Source organism: Lepidochelys kempii, chromosome 2 (assembly GCF_965140285.1).
Source record: "Lepidochelys kempii isolate rLepKem1 chromosome 2, rLepKem1.hap1, whole genome shotgun sequence".
Lineage (NCBI taxonomy): Eukaryota > Metazoa > Chordata > Testudines > Cheloniidae > Lepidochelys > Lepidochelys kempii.
In genome coordinates this window covers 197132365-197153021 of record NC_136381.1, presented here as the reverse complement: position 1 = coordinate 197153021, position 20657 = coordinate 197132365, and the positions used below count along the sequence as shown (strand labels likewise).

General features: G+C 44.4%; 2 protein-coding genes across 3 annotated transcripts in view; one reads left to right on the top strand and one right to left on the bottom strand.

Moving 5' to 3' along the window:
• Positions 1-20657, top strand: part of RBMS3 (RNA binding motif single stranded interacting protein 3) — a 918866-nt gene that overhangs the window by 292695 nt on the left and 605514 nt on the right. The gene's annotated exons all lie outside the window — the stretch shown is intronic.
• On the bottom strand, positions 11795-19863 carry LOC140907938 (uncharacterized). The gene is made up of 3 exons (XM_073335030.2): positions 19001-19863; positions 18107-18411; positions 11795-12145 (listed from the first exon to the last, which is right to left on the bottom strand). The coding sequence occupies exons 1-3, from the start codon at positions 19581-19583 to the stop codon at positions 11795-11797; spliced, it is 1239 nt and encodes a 412-aa protein (XP_073191131.2). The 5' UTR covers positions 19584-19863.

Sequence of the window (20657 nt, the reverse complement as noted above, 5' to 3'; positions counted from 1 at the left end):
TAAATTGTCCAATTCTCTTCACTCCCTCTGATGCATCTGTCACCAACCACTGTCAGAAAACAGAATACTGGGCTAAATGGACCATTGGTCTGACCCAGTATGGCCATTTTTGTGAGCTTATGTTATCCTGGCTTCTCAATCTAAAAATAAAATTACTCTTCCAATTTTAGAAAGACTGTTGCAACCTGCAAAGGCAGTTTGGATTTCTCCTTCATCGAGTCAGGATATATTAAAAAAATAGCTGTCAAATTATACCAATTTCTCTATGAAGGATTTTCATTTTTTCATACTGAGTCAACTCCTAATTCTTTAGTTGTGGCAGAAGCAGTCCAAAGTGTGAGAGGGGGACAAACACATTCCACATCTTCTCACATGGAGGGAAAGAAGATAGACACAATTACCTAAAAGGTGCTTTCATCTGGTTTGGTTGTTATCAGGATGACACATTATCAAGATGTTGCATGATCAATACCACTTATGGAAGAAAATGGCCATATTTGCCAAAGTGCTTCCCACAACTTCCCACAAGGTTCCCACAAAGCAAAGGAACCTTGTCAATGCCTTGATAACAGATGGTGAAATAATGGCTAAACATTCTCTCTGAGTTACGTTTGATTTTATCAGGCTCTGCAGCAAGAACGGTCATGTCAGCTATCACATTATGCAGACATGCTTGGGTTCAATTGTCTACTCTGCCACCTGAAACTAAATTAAAAGTAGAAGACCTTCCCTTAGAAGGTGATGGGTTATTCAGTAATAAAACATGAAATACTAGAGAAAATGAAAGATAAGAGATCAGCTGAAAGATCACTGGGTGTCTACCAACCCCCAAGAAGAAGGAGCTCGGGACCAGTCTTCAGATACCTCTTTCTCTTCCTCGTCTTATTTTTCATGAAGGCATCAGTTTCAATACCAACCTCCTCCTTCTCAGATGCAGCAGAGGAGGAAGTCTTTTAAGTCTTGAATGAAAGGGAAGCAATCTTCATATTCGTGATCAAATGTTAGACATCAAGTTGATGTGAGGATTGTTAGCATCAGATCAGTCTTCCACCACACCTCTTCACCTTTGGGAGGCCAACTTCCTGATATGTCAATGCTTGGACTCTACCACATCACAAAAATGGATTCTGGAGATAAGGTAAGATGGTTACATCATTCAGATCCTTTCCTCTCCTCCACCCAAGCCCCTGCACCTCCATTCCTAATCAGGGACTCCTCTCACGAGACCTGTTAAGATCAGAGCTTCACTGCCTGTTGGAAGCCATAGAGGAGTGCCAAGGGAATTCAGAGATCAAGGTTTCTACTCCAGGTATTTTCTGATACCAAAGAAAGATGGAGGGATTCATCCCATATTACTCTTGTAGATCTGTAGAAACTTAACTCCTTTATCAGAAAATTCCAATGCTGCATGTTGACACTAACATCCATCATACCCCCTCATATACTCAAGACTGGTTTGCAGCTCTCAGTCTCAAAGATGCATACTCTCACATTTCTGTCAGACCGAGGCACCACAAGTACCTTCATTTTCTGGTTTGACAAGACCATTTCCAGTACAAAATCTTACCTTTTGGCCTATCTACTGTACCCCGGCTATTCACAAAATGTCTACCCATGGTAGCAGCTCATTTTAAGATGGAAGGGAATCATGGTTTATCTTTATTTAAATAACTGGCTGATCAAAACATCATCAGAGGAAGGTCTTTCCATGGACATAGCTTACCTGTATTTCCTGTTTAAAACATTAGGACTTACAATAACCTAACAAAAAATTCTCTTCTCCTAAACAAAGCAACCCCTTTATAGGAGCAGTTATCGAACCTCAGATAGCCTTTTTCTAAAAGAGAGATTCCTGAAGTTTCAATCCGTCATAGTGGGGTGTCTTCAAAATCCTACTCAGAAAGTAGTTTTCTTTCTGCATCTAATGGGCCTCACTGTTTCAGCCATTTATGTAACACCTTATATTTGGCTTAGGATGAGAAGTCTGCAGCATTCGCTGGGTTAAATTACAGACCAAACAAAGACAACATGTTTACGAGGTTGACCATCTGAAGAAAGATACTCCTATCCATCAAAAATGCGGAGGTTAGTTAAACAGAAATTAAAAGGTACAGCACCAAAAGTAAAATCCCTGCAAGCCGCATGGAAACTTTTTAAAGACACCATCCCTCTCATCCAGAGTGTGATAAAGAAGACAAGACAAGACAGTGTCAAAATAGGCTAGCCCAGCATGGGCAAATCAAAAAATGTTTTTGGACCCTCTTCAGCTCTCCATGGGTGTGTACAGACCTCTCCTGTTGTCTTCAGATTTATTAACAACAGGAAGGCTGAATTTATCCCCTTTCCCTGCTTCTTACTGCATGGGCTAGTGGATTCTAATGGATCTTGAGAACCCTGCCCATTAGAACTGCAACAGCTATTGGTTAACTCTAGAAAACTGTCAAGTAGAAGGTGCTATGATCTTGAATGCAGTAGGTTTGTGAAGTGGGCAAACAAAAAACCCATAGATTCACTAGTAGCACCAATTCAATATATGCTGGAATATGTCTTCTTGAGGTCCCTTCCAGACTTACAATTCTATGATTCAATGTCAATTAAATATCTTAAGGCTTCCTAAATGCTCCTTGAAAGTTCACCTGGCAGCTATAGCTGTCCACTATGCATTAACAGACAAGTCAGTTTTTGTGCATGATACAGTAAAGAAATTTATGAACGTACCTGTCTATATGTATCCACTGATACAGATCCAGTATTGTTGTGGGATCTCAGTTTAGTCCTTACCGAGATAATAGAGCCTCTTGGAGAGTGTTCTTTGTTTCACCTAATTATCAAAACTGCTTTCATCATAGCCATAACATCAGCTAAGTGCATGAGTGAACTACATGCCCGCTAATTCACAAGGATCAGGTAGTACTTTGTCTTAATCCTAGATTCTTCCCAACATAGTGTCTGACTTTCACCTTAATCAAATGATTAATCTGCCAGTATTTCCCCCTAGACCTCACACTCTCATAGGTGAGCCACAGCTACATACGCTGGATGCTGAAAGAGCTTTGACTTACTGTCTTAACAGAACCAAGGAATTTAGAAAGTCTCCTAGTCTGTTTCACATGCAGAGAACCATCTCTTCAGAGATGTTATCCAGATGGGTTAAACTGTGCATGGAGAAAAGCTATAAACTAGGATCTGTTCCACTTCCTGTATGGATTAGGTCACACTCTACTAAAGCAGTGGTGCCTCCATAATGTCTTAGACATGTGTGAATTGCAGAAATCTATAGGACTGCAACTTGGAGCTCTATATATACCCTTACAAAACACTGCTCCCTAACCCTAGCTCAGTTTGGCAGAGCAGTATTTCAGTCAGGACTCTGTGTTCCACCTTCCTTGCATGAGGTACTGCTTATCAAACTATTCCATGCAGAGGACACTTGAAAAAATGAAGGTTACTTACCAGTAACTAAATCTCTTTGAGATGGTCTTGGAATATTAATGTTCCCCATCCACCTGCACCTCTTCCTCAGTATTCTAATGGAATTTTAGACCTGAGGAAGCAATTGGAAGGAACTGAAGTGGTCAGGACAACACCCACCCTTTAATAGTGGTGCCCTCCAAATGTTCAGGATGTGAGTTCAAAAAAGGTAGGAATGGTGTGTGAGCACTCCAGTGGGCACCGTTATGAGGTGGTTGTAGAGTCAGATCCAAACCTGCCAGTGCACCTTGTGAGAGTGAATAGGCAGAGCCCATCATGAAGAACTCCAGTTACAGGTATGTAACCTTTATTTTCTAACTCAGATTTTACAGTACTGTACATTCCAAAGCAGTGAAGGTCTGTGTAAATGCCACAAAGACTCTGCAGGCAAAAACACAGAAATCGAATTCTTGTCCGAACAGAGCCCTTAACAATTTACTTTAACCATGTATGTCCTGATTAATCAGAAGAGGTGAAAGTGGCATTTTCTCTCTAACTAGATAATGTTACATTTTAAGGATCACTTGAGACTTTGTACATCTGGCTGTTAACTTGTAAATTTTTCCTCTCAGGGGAAGTCCCTGCATGATGATGATGTGATTTTTCCAGCTTCTGTGTTACCATGTTGTGTGATGCTGAGCTTTCCTTTGGTGATACTGCCATGTAGTATCTAAAGATATTTAAAGACTGATTTCATTTCCTGTAAGTGGGACTTGCAGAAGTAGAGCACCATTCTCAAGATCAGACTGGACGGCAGCACTCTTTCACTATTTGCCAAATGTTCTATGATAGGTCACGTGATGCTATGTAGATCTGTAATAAAAATCATACCCTCATTTAACCTCTTTGGAGTTCAGTGGATATATGATGCACAGCCTGTCCAAAGCAGAGCCACTCATTTCTCTGTGAGGAGATATGCTGTGCAATTCTGCTTTCCAGTGAAGTTTTTTGGCAATGTGGCAGGTGCAGAGAGAGACTTTGTTGCCCTTCATTTGAAGAGTGTGGCTGGGAGGATTAAACGGTCATGCAATTCTGTATTTTCCCCCATCACTGCTAATTTCCAAGATATCTCTGTGAAACAGAAGTTGTCGCCTTTCTGATCTGCCCTGAGCCTCCTGCCTGGTTCATTTTGTAATGTCACAAACACTGGATTGTGGATTCACAGAATAGAGCAAGGCTGATTAAAGAGGCGAAAGCTTCCTCTTACACATGTACGTCTTGGTAATCAGCAATGATGGGAAAGGAAATAAATAGGACAGAACATATGAATAGAAAATGCCTTTCTAAGAACCCTTCTATTTCCCTTACTGAGCTCTGAGAATCATTCTGCTTTCCCAATCTTTAACATTAACCCTTTCTTACCTTCAAGGACTTTCCAGCTGAGAAGTACTGGGTGGATTTGCTTTGCTGAAGCCCACCACTGCCATTCTTTAACCAGACTTTCCTTGGAATGCTCTTGTTTGCCCTGCAGGATTCAGATCAGACCTTGAAATTGAGCTTAGGTTATGCACTCAGCAACACAGGGCATTGTCACAGGACCATTGAGCTAAATGTCTGTGTGATGGGGTATACAAAAGTCCACGCTGGAAAACAAGGGATTCAGGAGCAGCTGTGGGCCCATGCGGCTCTGCCTGGCCACACCTGCCAAACCTGCACGAGCTGGAGGCAGAGTTTAAAAGGGGAAGCGGAGAAGCTCAGAAGGGGGCAAGCGGTGAAAGGAAACAGACCTCTGCTCTGAGCTCTGGGAAGGAACAGCCCAGGACTTCATTTCCTGACCCCTGAGAACCCTGTCCTGCCCAGGCCTGTAAAGGAGAGTGGTGACTGTTCGGGAAGGTCAGAAACTTTATTTTCAGTTCCATCCGTTAATTTACCCTGTGGGGAAAAAGGGGAGCTCAGGTAGGAAGTGATCCACGGAGGCAGCTAGTTAGCTGCACCCCAAGCTGCAGAATATAGCTGCAGACCACTGGGTCCTGATTGGAGCCCAGATGCCAGGGTGGGCCTGGGCTCCTGTACCAACACCTACAAGTGTGACAACAATGGGAGTATACCCCTTGGTAGGGAATCCAGCTGGGGAAGGCCCCCAGTACACAAGGGTCCAGACCCCAAGTCCTGGAGCTAAGGAGAAAGGTCTGAAGCCCTTGTGGGCATCAAAAGATTTCTACATTCTTGGACCTTTTTTTGTGTGTACCCCAAAAGGGGTAGATTGGAATGATTGACCCGGCTGGAGGGTGAGCCGCAAAAGAAGGTATGAGACCCTACAGCACTGAGTTGTAGGGGAAAGGGGGGATGTCAGGGAGGGAGACAATCTGCCACACCCTGGCCTAATGACTAAGTGACACTGCCGGTGTGGGTCACCTTTCACTGTCTGTTACAGGGCACTTTGATGCATTGTGTAAAGTACATCAGTGGCATTTTGAGCCATGAAATGAGCAGAGAATCTAACATAACCTTGCCAGCTTGCTCCCCAGCTTTAGAAGCCCTCTAGTCTGTACATGGCCAGGATGGGGTGAGGTTTAAAGCCAAAAGGCAGGGAGGTTTATCACTAGTAGTTAGTTTTGTGTGGCTTCTGATAAGAAAACTTACAGAACACTGTAAGGGAAGAATTTAAAAGAAGAAATGAGCCAAGTGAAAATGGAGAGAATGGCAAATCTTTGGTTTTGGGTATTAAAGCAGATACCTTGGTATTAAAGCAGAGCTGTGCAAATTAGGAGGAAAGTGAAAGGAGGATTGTGGTGATGTGAATATTCTTAATTGACAACAAGGGTGCAGGTATCAGTGGCAAGGGGAAGCTCTGTGATCAGTGCAATTACGAATGCTAACAGGTGACACACATTATTTATTGAGTTTATCTATTATCACTACGCACAGGAGCAAAGCCTCAAAATGGGAACTTATTAGGCTGCAAATGTAAAACACATGGGAGGAAAAATATTTCAAACTCCAAAACAAATATGTTTCTTAATGGACTTCCTTCTCCTTTCACACTTTCTTATAGCTGAGGCAAATTGTACCAGTGACTTGTAAGATTGCTTTCAATGCTGCCTCTTTAGGCCAGTTTTTCAAAGCAGCAATCACATGCCGTTAATTCAGATCGGATCAGCTGATCAGCTCAGGTCATTGTCGTGCTTTCATAATCGTTCATGTATGACAGTCCATTAAAAATTGGCCAGGCCTTTTAAAACATCACAAAATCCACAAATGTGTTTTACATTCAGCCTTTGAGTTAGCTGGGCATATTTGTTTTGTGTATTAACCTTTGAAATTGAGCTTCTTTCCAGGGTTGTAGGGAAAAGTCACTGGTAATATAGCAGTTTAGCCAAGGTAATTTACTGTATTTTACCTTCTAGAGAATTATAGCATAGATTAAACCCACCCCACCACCACACTTGGAAAATGTGTTAACTATAGGTTATGACTTCCTTTTTCTCCTACAAGTGGAGCATGCTGCAGATCCGGCCTGAGAGGCATGCAAAGGAGTAGTGCTGAAACTGCAGAAGACCCCCTCTTCGGGCCCCAACAGTGTTTGGCTTTTGAGGTCCAAAGCAGCAACTGGACGGTGACAAGGAAGATGGCCATTCTCTGCAGCATTGTCTCCCACCCTCCAAACCCATTGGCCTACCCAATGAAAGTAAAAGCTGGCCAAGTTACTAGCATGGGCTTCCCTTCCTGTATGAGCCATGCTCCAATGTGCACTGCACCCAGCAGGAGGAGCCTGTCAGGATTTGCAGATGCACAGGACTTCAAATTCCTGCAGATTTTTGGGGATCAGCAGGTTTGGTGGCTGAACACCGTTGCCACTTCCATGGGAGTGGAGCTCTCTGATACTAAAGTGAAGGGTGCTGTATAAAATCATGGGTAGAGGGAGATGTAGTGTACCAGGCCAACCAACAGAAGAACTCAGAGGAAATAGCATATGTAAATTCATGGAATTTCTCAGCCACTACGCGGGAATGATGTGTTATGGTCCTGACCCAGTTGCAACTAATGTAATTTTTTTTATTTCCGCTGTATGCGCCCATATTATATTTCTAAAATCAATCATATTTTTAAAACCAAAGAAAACTCCAAAAATCTAGACAAGAGGAGAGACTTGGGGAAGCAGTAAATACAGAGCCCAGGAAATGTCTATATATACAGCTACTATTTAAAAAAAAACAAAAAAAAAAACCCCTGCTCTGATTTAAAGAGGTTTTTTTTTAATTTGGCAAATAGGATCTTTCTGTTTCTATTTTGCAGCTTCTCCGTTACACATTAGATGAACAAGACAGGTTGTCTTTTGGATTTGTAAGTAAGGTGACGGCTTCGTCCACATCCAGAGAAAATCCTAGTATTAAAGCTGGAGAGTAGATGCTACAAACTCCCAATCTGTCACATGTTTGGAGACAGCTGACAGATTTCGAAAGATTGATCATTCAAAAGGCCAGTAATTGTGTTGGTTTCTTTTTAAATAATTAAGATGCTCAGAAGATTTCCTTGTTGTTGTAATCAGCTCCTAAGGGTGAGGATTTTTGAGCCAGTCTCAACAAATACGGCTTTAAATAATTTTCCTGATTAGGAATGCCTCTTCCTCCTCTTTTATTTTTAAATGGGGATATTGAATTAATACAAATCCCTCAGTTCAATGTAGGTGGAATGGACAAATATTTTCCTTCTGCGCCTAGATTTGGTTCTTGTCACATGCAAAAGAGCTTTTGTTGATATCAGTGCTGTAGGTAGGATGATGTTCAACAACGTTTTCAGCAGTAGTTAATGTTTACATTTCAGCGGGTTGGAAAAATTTGTTAGAAAATGCTGACTTGAAAGACATTTCGTTTAGAAAAAAAAATCAAAACAAAGCAATTTGATAAGGTTGAAACACTAACATTGTTTCAGTCATATCAGAACGAAATTTTTCAATTTTACATTTTGAAACTGCTTTCATTTCAAATTTTTTTCTATTATACAGTAAGTTATAATAAAGTCAAAATCAAAATGAAATGTTTTGATTGAACCAAAAAATTCATTTCAGGAGAAATTTTGAAATTTAGTCGTTTTTATTCCAATTTGGAATGAAAACAAATTTTGAATTTGTGGAATTTCCTGTAAAAAGGAAATTGCATTTCCCGCACAGCTCTGTTTACAACAGCCTGGTTCATTTGGGTTTTTCTGTGCCCTTTCTAGTCCCTTTATGGCAAAAACCTAGAAATGTTGGCACTGAAAGTGAGTTGCAACATAAACCAAAATCACAGAGATTTCCTCTTTTATGTAAACAAAAATGTTAAACCAGTGAGGCTCAAGACTTTTCCAGATTCCAGCACTGGGCATGTAAGCATTGTACTTGCTTACAATAAGCACGGTATTTCCACTACTGTATGGCAGCCCCTTTTTACTTATTTTTAAAGGGCAAACTTTTTGTAAAGGGTGGGGAGAATGTAGATAGGGGTTAGTGCTCTTTTCTTTTTTGCAATTTTTTAAAAAATTTCTTTGAGCCTTTCTTTGGCATATGTCACCATAGTATCTGAACACTTTATCAATCAGTTTAAGGAATGACACCTCAGAATCACCCCTGAGTGAAGTGTTGTTATCCCCATTTTATGGATGGAGAAATGAAGGCACATTGAAATTGTGACTAACCCAAGGGAGATGCAGCATGTCTGCAGCACAGCTGGTAAAACTCCAGATCTTCTGGCTCCAGGTCTGTAGCCTAGTCAAAGATCATTTGTCCTCCCTCTTTGATGGTGTTGCTTTAGTCACTGCTTTATGTGCTTCAGAGTTGATTCCTTGAGGACCTGCTCCATGATTTTTCCAGGGACCGAGGTGAGGCTGACTGGCCCGTAGTTCCCCAGATTGTCCTCCTTTCCCTTTTAAAAGATGGGCACTACATTAGCCTTTTTCTAGTCATCCGGGACCTCCCCCGATCGCCATGAGTTTTCAAAGATAATGGCCAATGGCTCTGCAATCACATCCGCCAACTCCTTTAACACCCTCGGATGCAGCACATCCGGTCCCATTGACTTGTGCTCATCCAGCTTTTCTAAATAGTCCCGACCACTTCTTTCTCCACAGAGGGCTGGTCACCTCCGCCCCATGCTGTGCTGCCGAGTGCAGTAGTCTGGGAGCTGACCTTGTTCGTGAAGACAGAGGCAAAAAAAGCATTGAGTACATTAGCTTTTTCCACATCCTCTGTCACTAGGTTGCCTCCCTCATTCAGTAAGGGGCCCACACTTTCCTTGACTTTCTTCTTGTTGCTAACATACCTGAAGAAACACTTCTTGTTACTCTTAACATCTCTAGCTAGCTGCAACTCCAGGTGTGACTTGGCCTTCCTGATTTCACTCCTGCATTCCTGAGCAATATTTTTATACTCCTCCCTGGTCATTTGTCCAATCTTCCACTTCTTGTAAGCTTCTTTTCTGTGTTTAAGATCAGCAAGGATTTCACTGTTAAGCCAAGCTGGTTGCCTGCCATATTTTCTATTCTTTCTACACATTGGGATGATTTGTTCCTGCAACCTCAATAAGGATTCTTTAAAATACAGCCAGCTCTCCTGGACTCCTTTCCCCCTCATGTTATTCTCCCAGGAAATCCTGCCCATCAGTTCCCTGAGGGAGTCAAAGTCTGCTTTTCTGAAGTCCAGGGTCCGTATTCTGCTGTTCTCCTTTCTTCTTTGTGTCAGGCAGTGTGTCCGTATTCTGCTGTTCCTTTCTTCCGTGTGTCAGGCAGTGTGCGCACACATAGTAAGAGACAGTCCCGGACCCAAAGTCAGTCTACTTAGATAAGATGAAAAATGGGAGGGGAAACAGAGGCCCAAGGTCACACAATAGAACAGTGGCAGAGCTGGGAATAGATCCCTGAGTCCCAAGCCAAAGCCCCATGCACTGGGCCTTGCTATATCCTTGTATATTTCCAAACATATGGATGAGTCAAGTGTTCTCTCGCTGAATTTATACATTACCTGTATGATTATGGAAGAGTTTCCAGTAGCTTAAAACTTCCAGATAAAAGCAGAGCATGATTGGTTTTGCCTCTTGCATCTGATCAGTACCTTTCTTCTGTGCTCTGGTAACCTCTGATTAAAGACTTTAAACACTTGACATTTTACCTTTTGGAGTTTGTGGAGTCTCTCTCTAAAATGGTAGTTTTCAGAGTAGCAGCCGTGTTAGTCTGTATCCGCAAAAAGAAAAGGAGTACTTGTGGCACCTTAGAGACTAACCAATTTATTTGAGCATAAGCTTTCATGAGGTACATCGGCAGTGCTTCCTTTGATTGTGTCTCTCACGCTAGGCAGGACTTTTTGTTTTTGTCTTCAGGATCTCGGTGAAAATTTCACTGCAGCTTTTTGAGATGCTTCTTTTTAGAGTTCCAAGCTGGATTGAATCGGTGTTTCCACGTGGCATTTCTTCAGATTCTCTGATTGGCTGAGCCTACTCCATGAACTCCCCTCTCTTGTACTGCACAAATGCCCATCTTTTTCTTTCCTTATGCATACATGTGGCTCAGCTCTGCAAACTCTGTTAGTTTGTTCAATTTTTTTTATTTACTCCTCTGTTCTCAAGGCTTTATGGGTCAGATTGTCCCTTACATGAGAATAAACCACATAAGGTGACTGGAAATTTTGCAAGGTTTCCTTTACAGAGCTTCTATGGCACTGTTCTGTCCAGGGTTTCATGCCCTTCTCTGTGACTCAACCTGTAGCGTGTTGTATTAATTTACATGAAATAAATGGGCTAAAGGTGTTAACATAACCCAGTAGTCACTGTCCAGCATTAAACAGTGTTAAATAAGGTCTGGGGTTTGATAGACAGAGACCTCAACCTGCTTAATACCATGCCATTGGAAATCTTTTTACCCTTTTAATAAAGATACAGAAAAGAAAGAAAGAAAGTTAAATATTTGAAATGTCAAGTATTACATAAGGCTTTCATTTTAACAACATTTTTTGTTCCCTTTCCCTTTAGCTGAAGAGCGTTTTAAAAGGAACCCTTCTCTCTGCTGCTTTGACAGTCGCTTAGATCAGTGGTTCTCAACCAGGGGTCCGGGCCCCCCTTGGGTGCTGCAAGCAGGTTTCAGGGGGTCCGCCAAGCAGGGCCAGTGTTAAACTTGCTAGGGTCCAGGGCAGAAACCTAAAGCCCCGCCACCCAGGGCTGAAGCCAAAGCCTGAGCAATGTAGCTTCATGGGGGCCCCTGTGGCATGGGGCTCCATGCAATTGCCCTGCTTGCTACACCATAACCCTGGCCCTGGCTTTAATATGCAGAAAACCAGTTATTGTGGCACAAGTGAGCAGTGGAGTTTTTCTTGCACGTTGGGGAGGCCTCAGAAAGTAAAAGGTTGAGAGCTCCTGTTTTAGATGATATCAAAGATGGTAATAATTGTCCTTCTGGGGAAAAGAAATGAAGTTAGTTGAGATGGGCTGGAGCTGTTGTTACTGCTGCTTCTGTTAAAGTCCAAGCCCATTTCTCCCAGGTGGTGTTTGGGATTGGTATTTGTAGGGGTGCTGATGTCATCTGGATCCCTCTTTGGCCTGGTCTGGTCAGGACATCCCTCAGGATTAGGATAAAGAAGGTCTGGGGTCCCAGGAGATGGTGGAGGTGGCAGCCATGATTGTGAAGCTTGCTTCAGTAGCCTCAATTCTTCTCCATTCTGCTTTCTCCGCATCTGTTCTTTCTGTATGTTCTTTGTCCCCAAAGACTCTTTCTTTAAGGACCGAAAAAGAGAGTAGCCGGTGGAATAGCCATGCCCTCATTATTTTGTCTACCAATTAGACCTAATATCTGACACCCCAATTTTGGTTCACTAGTTTCAAGTTCCATATCTTCTGTTTTTATCAAGCATGATTTCAACATAGTCTTTGAATTATATCAATGTGGCTTTGGCTTTTTGTTTGGACTAATTTAGTCTGTCTGGTTCTCTTGCACCTTTTTATAACATTTCCTATTGAAAATAACTTGACCTACTTTCCATGATAAATTCCCAAGAAGGCAAAAGTTATAGACTAATTGTCACAACAAGCCATGAGAAGGGTGTTTCTCTCCTTAACCAGGGGAATACCAGAAGTCAGTGGGCCTCTGCTCCTGTGAACTTCTCCCAGATCCATGGCATTATGACTCCATTAAAGCCATTATTTCTCGTGACTCCTCTGCCAAGCCCTTAACAGGAGTTCCATAGAACAGACAGGGAAAGAGACTAAGCTAATGCCATCCTGTATATGAAGCATGGTCATAAACATCACAGCAGGTAGATTGTCAGGAGATCTAGATTCTATTCTTGATTCTGCCACTTTGTGCCCTTGGATAAGTCATTTAACTTTCTCTATCTGTTTCTCCCTCTGCGCAATGTAGGTGATAATGCATTCCCACCATTTATAAAGCACTTAATGATATGTGGATGAAACCACAATGTGAGTGCTAAGTATAATTAATGTTGTTTAATGTAAAGGAATATGTTTAAAAATTAAGTTGCTTAACTTTCAGTAAACACTTTGATTTTTGTCCTGTTAGCATAGCATTTTGATTGAAAGTCCTTCTCTTTTCAGAAGCTGCGCTAGTAGAATGAAAGGTTGGATTAAGCTGTTTTTCTACCCAACTATAAAGTGATTTTCTTCTTAAATCTTTTTCCATTTGGCTGCTACTTAGCGTCTTTTGTCTGCCTAGGGAGGACAGGTGCAATTATTCACCTCTGAGCCCTTGGAAAGAGAATGTAATTCAACATGGCCTTTTATAAAGGAATGTAATTCACTACCCCACATACAGGACATTATGTGGGTCAACTAGAATTTTGAAAACTACAAACATAGTCATTGAGATACAATACATTGGGTATTGTACCCAAACAGCTTGTTTATCTTAAATTTGGTGGGAGGGAAGTATCAGAATTAGTTATAAATTAAGTCAGGGTGGAATAGTCTTTTTCAGTCACTTAAGGACGAAAATTCTTTTCTCTGCTACATGAGGGGAAAGGATTTATAAGGGCTCCCTGCTAACTTGTTCACAGTGATAGGGACTGAAAATAGGGCGGTAAGATCTACACCTATTCAGATCCTTTACTGCGCCTCCTCCCCTGGTGAAGGAGGTGGCGAGGACTCCAAATCCAAATCCCAAACTGCATTCTGTTTGGAAGGATTTCTCCACCTTTTTCCCCAGCACGCAGTTGAGTTAGTTGAGCTGAGAAGCAAGAGGTTTCAGACCATAGGCCAAGTTGTGCTAATTTACAACTGCAGAACGCTTGGCCCACAATATGCTAGTGTGCATGCCACCTACATAGGATGTCCAGATGGCTATAGAATAGCAGTAAAATCCCTTAGATTGATACCTTTTTTCAGGTTTCATCCTTTTATCTTTCTCTTTACTAAGAAAATGGCTCATTTTATTATTTATGCTTATAAAAGATTAGCCTGTCCATTGTAATCCCATATTTTCTGCTGGTCTGGTCTTTGTCTAAGGGTGATTTTTTTTGGAAAATGTGAGCAGGAACAGTTCCAGTCTTTTGGAGAAGCAGAAGTTTGATATAAATTACACATTTTGCCATTATAAAACTCTTTGTCCTGCAATACCCTCTCCCTCCCCCCCACCCCCCCAAGCCCCCAGAGATATAGGACAAGAGGGTTTGTAATAGATGACATTTTTTGAGGCTGGTGAATGTTTGTGCTTTCCGCTACACTTTATTGCTTACTTCAGGAGCAGAGATACAAAATAGATGCTTCTTAAACAGATGTGCAATATTTTCTAGCTAAGTCCATTTTAATTATGGGTATGTCTACACTACGGAATAAGGTCGAATTTATAGAAGTCGGTTTTTTTGAAATCGGTTTTATATATTCGAGTGTGTGTGTCCCCACAGAAAATGCTCTAAGTGCATTAACTCGGCGGAGCGCTTCCACAGTACCGAGGCTAGAGTCGACTTCCGGAGCGTTGCACTGTGGGTAGCTATCCCACAGTTCCCGCAGTCTCCACTGCCCATTGGAATTCTGGGTTGAGATCCCAATGCCTGATGGGGCTAAAACATTGTCGCGGGTGGTTCTGGGTACATATCGTCAGGCCCCCGTTCCCTCCCTCCCTCCGTGAAAGCAAGGGCAGACAATCATTTTGCGCCTTTTTTCCTGAGTTACCTGTGCAGACGCCATACCACTGCAAGCATGGAGCCCGCTCAGGTAACCGTCACCCTATGTCTCCTGGGTGCTGGCAGACGCGGTACGGCATTGCTACACAGTAGCAGCAACCCCTTGCCTTGTGGTAGCAGACGGTACAGTACGACTGGTAGCCGTCATCGTCATGTCCGAGGTGCTCCTGGTCGCCTCTGTGAGGTCTATCAGGAGCGCCTGGGCAGACATGGGCGCAGGGACTAAATTTGGAGTGACTTGACCAGGTCATTCTCTTTAGTCCTGCAGTCAGTCCTATTGAACCGTCTTATGGTGAGCGGGCAGGCGATACGGATTGCTAGCAGTCGTACTGTACCATCTTCTGCCAGGCAGGCAAGAGATGAGGATGGCTAGCAGTCCTATTGCACCATCTTCTGCCGAGCAGCCATGAGATGTGGATGGCATGCAGTCCTTCTGCACCGTCTGCTGCCAGCCAAAGATGTAAAAGATAGATGGAGTGGATCAAAACAAGAAATGGACCAGATTTGTTTTGTACTCATTTGCTTCCCCCCCTCCCCTGTCTAGGGGACTCATTCTTCTAGGTCACACTGCAGTCACTCACAGAGAAGGTGCAGCGAGGTAAATCTAGCCATGTATCAATCAGAGGCCAGGCTAACCTTCTTGTTCCAATAAGAATGATAACTTAGGTGCACCATTTCTTATTGGAACCCTCCGTGAAGTCCTGCCTGAAATACTCCTTGATGTAAAGACACCCCCTTCGTTGATTTTAGCTCCCTGAAGCCAACCCTGTAAGCCGTGTCCTCAGTCGCCCCTCCCGGCGTCAGAGCAACGGCAAACAATCGGGCATCTGAGAGTGCTGTCCAGAGCAGTCACAATGGAGCACTCTGATGGGGCTAAAACATTGTCGCGGGTCGTTCCGGGTACGTATCGTCAGGCCCCCGTTCCCTCCCTCCCTCCGTGAAAGCAAGGGCAGACAATCATTTCGCGCCTTTTTTCCTGAGTTACCTGTGCAGACGCCATACCACGGCAAGCATGGAGCCCGCTCAGGTAACCATCACCCTATGTCTCCTGGGTGCTGGCAGACGCGGTACTGCATTGCTAAACAGTAGCAGCAACCCATTGCCTTCTGGCAGCAGACAGTGCAATACGACTGGTAGTCGTCCTCGTCGTCTCCGAGGTGCTCCTGGCCACGTCGGCTGGGAGCGCCTGGGCAGACATGGGCGCAGGGACTAAATTTGGAGTGACTTGACCAGGTCATTCTCTTTAGTCCTGCAGTCAGTCCTATTGAACCGTCTTATGGTGAGCGGGCAGGCGATACGGATTGCTAGCAGTCGTACTGTACCATCTTCTGCCGAGCAGCCATGAGATGTGGATGGCATGCAGTCCTTCTGCACCGTCTGCTGCCAGCCAAAGATGTAAAAGATAGATGGAGTGGGTCAAAACAAGAAATAGACCAGATTTGTTTTGTACTCATTTGCCTCCTCCTCTGTCTAGGGGACTCATTCCTCTAGGTCACACTGCAGTCACTCACAGAGAAGGTGCAGCGAGGTAAATCTAGCCATGTATCAATCAGAGGCCAGGCTAACCTCCTTGTCCCAATAAGAACGATAACTTAGGTGCACCATTTCTTATTGGAACCCTCCGTGAAGTCCTGCCTGAAATACTCCTTGATGTAAAGACACCCCTTTGTTGATTTTAGCTCCCTGAAGCCAACCCTGTAAGCCGTGTCGTCAGTCGCCCCTCCCTCCGTCAGAGCAACGGCAGACAATCGTTCCGTGCCTTTTTTCTGTGCGGACGCCATACCAAGACAAGCATGGAGGCCGCTCAGCTCACTTTGGCAATTAGGAGCACATTAAACACCACACGCATTATCCAGCAGTATATGCAGCACCAGAACCTGGCAAAGCGATACCGGGCGAGGAGGAGACGTCAGCGCGGTCACGTGAGTGATCAGGACATGGACACAGATTTCTCTGAAAGCATGGGCCCTGCCAATGCATGCATCATGGTGCTAATGGGGCAGGTTCATGCTGTGGAACGCCGATTCTGGGCTCGGGAAACAAGCACAGACTGGTGGGACCGCATAGTGTTGCAGGTCTGGGACGATTCCCAGTGGCTGCGAAACTTTCGCATGCGTAAGGGCACTTTCATGGAACTTTGTGACTTGCTTTCCCCTGCCCTGAGGCACATGAATACCAAGATGAGAGCAGCCCTCACAGTTGAGAAGTGAGTGGCGATAGCCCTGTGGAAGCTTGCAACGCCAGACAGCTACCGGTCAGTTGGGAATCAATTTGGAGTGGGCAAATCTACTGTGGGGGCTGCTGTGATGCAAGTAGCCCACGCAATCAAAGATCTGCTGATATCAAGGGTAGTGACCCTGGGAAATGTGCAGGTCATAGTGGATGGCTTTGCTGCAATGGGATTCCCTAACTGTGGTGGGGCTATAGACGGAACCCATATCCCTATCTTGGCACCAGAGCACCAAGCCGCCGAGTACATAAACCACAAGGGGTACTTTTCGATAGTGCTGCAAGCTCTGGTGGATCACAAGGGACGTTTCACCAACATCAGCGTGGGATGGCCGGGAAAGGTGCATGATGCTCGCATCTTCAGGAACTCTGGTCTGTTTCAAAAGCTGCAGGAAGGGACTTTATTCCCAGACCAGAAAATAACTGTTGGGGATGTTGAAATGCCTATATGTATCCTTGGGGACCCAGCCTACCCCTTAATGCCATGGCTCATGAAGCCGTACACAGGCAGCCTGGACAGTAGTCAGGAGCTGTTCAACTACAGGCTGAGCAAGTGCAGAATGGTGGTAGAATGTGCATTTGGACGTTTAAAGGCGCGCTGGCGCAGTTTACTGACTCACTTAGACCTCAGCGAAACCAATATTCCCACTGTTATTACTGCTTCCTGTGTGCTCCACAATATCTGTGAGAGTAAGGGGGAGACGTTTATGGCGGGGTGGGAGGTTGAGGCAAATCGCCTGGCTGCTGGTTACGCGCAGCCAGACACCAGGGCAGTTAGAAGAGCACAGGAGGGCGTGGTACGCATCAGAGAAGCTTTGAAAACCAGTTTCATGACTTGCCAGGCTACGGTGTGAAAGTTCTGTTTGTTTCTCCTTGATGAAACCCCCCGCCCCTTGGTTCACTCTACTTCCCTGTAAGCTAACCACCCGCCGCTCCTCCCTTCAATCACCGCTTGCAGAGGCAATAAAGTCATTGTTGCTTCACATTCATGCATTCTTTATTCATTCATCACACAAATAGGGGGATGACTACCAAGGTAGCCCAGGATGGGTGGTTGAGGAGGGAAGGAAAATGCCACACAGCACTTTAAGCACAGCACTTTAAAAGTTTACAACTTTAAAATTTATTGAATGACAGCCTTCTTTTTTTGGGGTAATCCTCTGTGGTGGAGTGGCTGGTTGGCCGGAGGCCCCCCCACCGTGTTCTTGGGCGTCTGGGTGTGGAGGCTATGGAACTTGGGGAGGAGGGCGGTTGGTTACAGAGGGGCTGCAGTGGCAGTCTGTGCTCCAGCTGCCTTTGCTGCAGCTCAACCATACACTGGAGCATACTGGTTTGGTCCTGCAGCAGCCTCAGCATTGAATCCTGCCTCTTCTCATCACGCTGCCGCCACATTTGAGCTTCAGCCCTGTCTTCAGCCCGCCACCTCTCCTCCCGGTCATTTTGTGCTTTCCTGCACTCTGACATTATTTGCCTCCACACATTCGTCTGTGCTCTGTCAGTGTGGGAGGACAGCATGAGCTCGGAGAACATTTCATCGCGAGTGCGTTTTTTTTTCTTTCTAAGCTTCACTAGCCTCTGGGAAGGAGAAGATCCTGTGATCATTGAAACACATGCAGCTGGTGGAGAAAAAAAAAAGGGACAGCGGTATTTAAAAAGACACATTTTATAAAACAGTGGCTACACTCTTTCAGGGTAAACCTTGCTGTTAACATTACATACATAGCACATGTGCTTTCGTTACAAGGTCGCATTTTGCCTCCTCCCACCGCGTGACTGCCCCCTCAACCTTCCCCCCTCCCTGTGGCTAACAGCGGGGAACATTTCTGTTTAGCCACAGGCAAACAGCCCAGCAGGAATGGGCTCCTCTGAGTGTCCCCTGAAGAAAAGCACTCTATTTCAACCAGGTGACCATGAATTATATCTCACTCTCCTGAGGATAACACAGAGAGATAAAGAACGGATGTTGTTTGAATGCCAGCAAACATACACTGCAATGCTTTGTTCTACAATGATTCCCGAGTACGTGTTACTGGCCTGGAGTGGTAAAGTGTCCTACCATGAAGGACGCAATAAGGCTGCCCTCCCCAGAAACCTTTTGCAAAGGCTTTAGGACTACATCTAGGAGAACCGCAAATGCCAGGGCAAAGTAATCCTTTCACATGCTTGCTTTTAAACCATGTATAGTATTTTAAAAGGTACACTCACCAGAGGTCCCTTCTCCGCCTGCTGGGTCCAGGAGGCAGCCTTGGGTGGGTTCGGGGGGTACTGGCTCCAGGTCTAGGGTGAGAAACAGTTCCTGGCTGTCGGGAAAACCGGTTTCTCCGCTTGCTTGCTGTGAGCTATCTACAACCTCCTCCTCATCATCATCTTCTTCGTCCCCAAAACCTGCTTCCGTATTGCCTCCATCCCCATTGAAGAAGTCAAACAACACGGCTGGGGTAGTGGTGGCTGAACCCCCTAAAATGGCATGCAGCTCATCATAGAAGCGGCATGTTTGGGGCTCTGACCCAGAGCGGCTGTTCGCCTCTCTGGTTTTCTGGTAGGCTTGCCTCAGCTCCTTCAGTTTCACGCGGCACTGCTTCGGGTCCCTGTTATGGCCTCTGTCCTTCATGCCCTGGGAGATTTTCACAAAGGTTTTGGCATTTCGAAAACTGGAACGGAGTTCTGATAGCACGGATTCCTCTCCCCAAACAGCGATCAGATCCCGTACCTCCCGTTCAGTCCATGCTGGAGCTCTTTTGCGATTCTGGGACTCCATCATGGTCACCTGTGCTGATGAGCTCTGCATGGTCACCTGCAGCTTGCCACGCTGGCCAAACAGGAAATGAGATTCAAAAGTTTGCGGTTCTTTTCCTGTCTACCTGGCCAGTGCATCTGAGTTGAGAGTGCTGTCCAGAGCGGTCATAATGGAGCACTCTGGGATAGCTCCCGGAGGCCAATACCATCGAATTGTGTCCACAGTACCCCAAATTCGAGCCGGCAATGTCGATTTAAGCGCTAATCCACTTGTCAGGGGTGGAGTAAGGAAATCGATTTTAAGAGCCCTTTAAGTCGAAATAAAGGGCTTCATTGTGTGTACAGGTGCAGGTTTACATCGATTTAACGCTGCTAAATTCGACCTAAAGTCCTAGTGTAGACCAGGGCTAAGACTTTTAAAAAGTGCAAATGCAGTGATTGAGTGACAGTTTGTTGCTTCTCTTTGCTCTCTCTTACATAGAACCTTCCTCCCTCTTTTTGGCTCCAAAAGTATTAATTTGGGGTGAAACAAGTGAGGGGAACAGGACAGAACATTTGTGAATTTTTTCATTTTGCAGCACAAGCATGGAACGGTAGGTAAACTGAATCTAAAAAAAATCTGTCTGTTTATGGTAACAGATTGTAATTCCCTTAAGAGAAAATTCAGAGACTGCTGTGTGTATTTCAAATACTTTGTGTATTTCAAAGAGTCTGGGAATAAACAGCTGTGCTGCTGTTCTATAGCGGTGTGTGTACCATGTGACAATTATTTTCCCCTCTGAAATGCTATGAAGTAGACAGAGAATCAGAAAATATTAACAATAGACTGAAAGTATGTTAGAGCTTCTGTTAGGCATTACTAGCTTGCAGGGTCAGCTTTTTTGAAAAGTGTTCTGCTTTTTTAAAGGGACGCCATCAACCTGAAACCCTGTCAGTTAGAAAAATTATAATATGTTATAAGTAGTTTCCAGTACTATACCCACTTCTGAGTTTCCTGACAGATTTTGTCCTTTTACCAGCACAGGCCCTTATCCTGCAAGCTGCTGTGTGTGGGCAGATCCCAATGGAGGGCCCCATTGACTTCAGTGTGGCTCCACAGGACACAGAAGTCTGTCTGTGTGCAGCA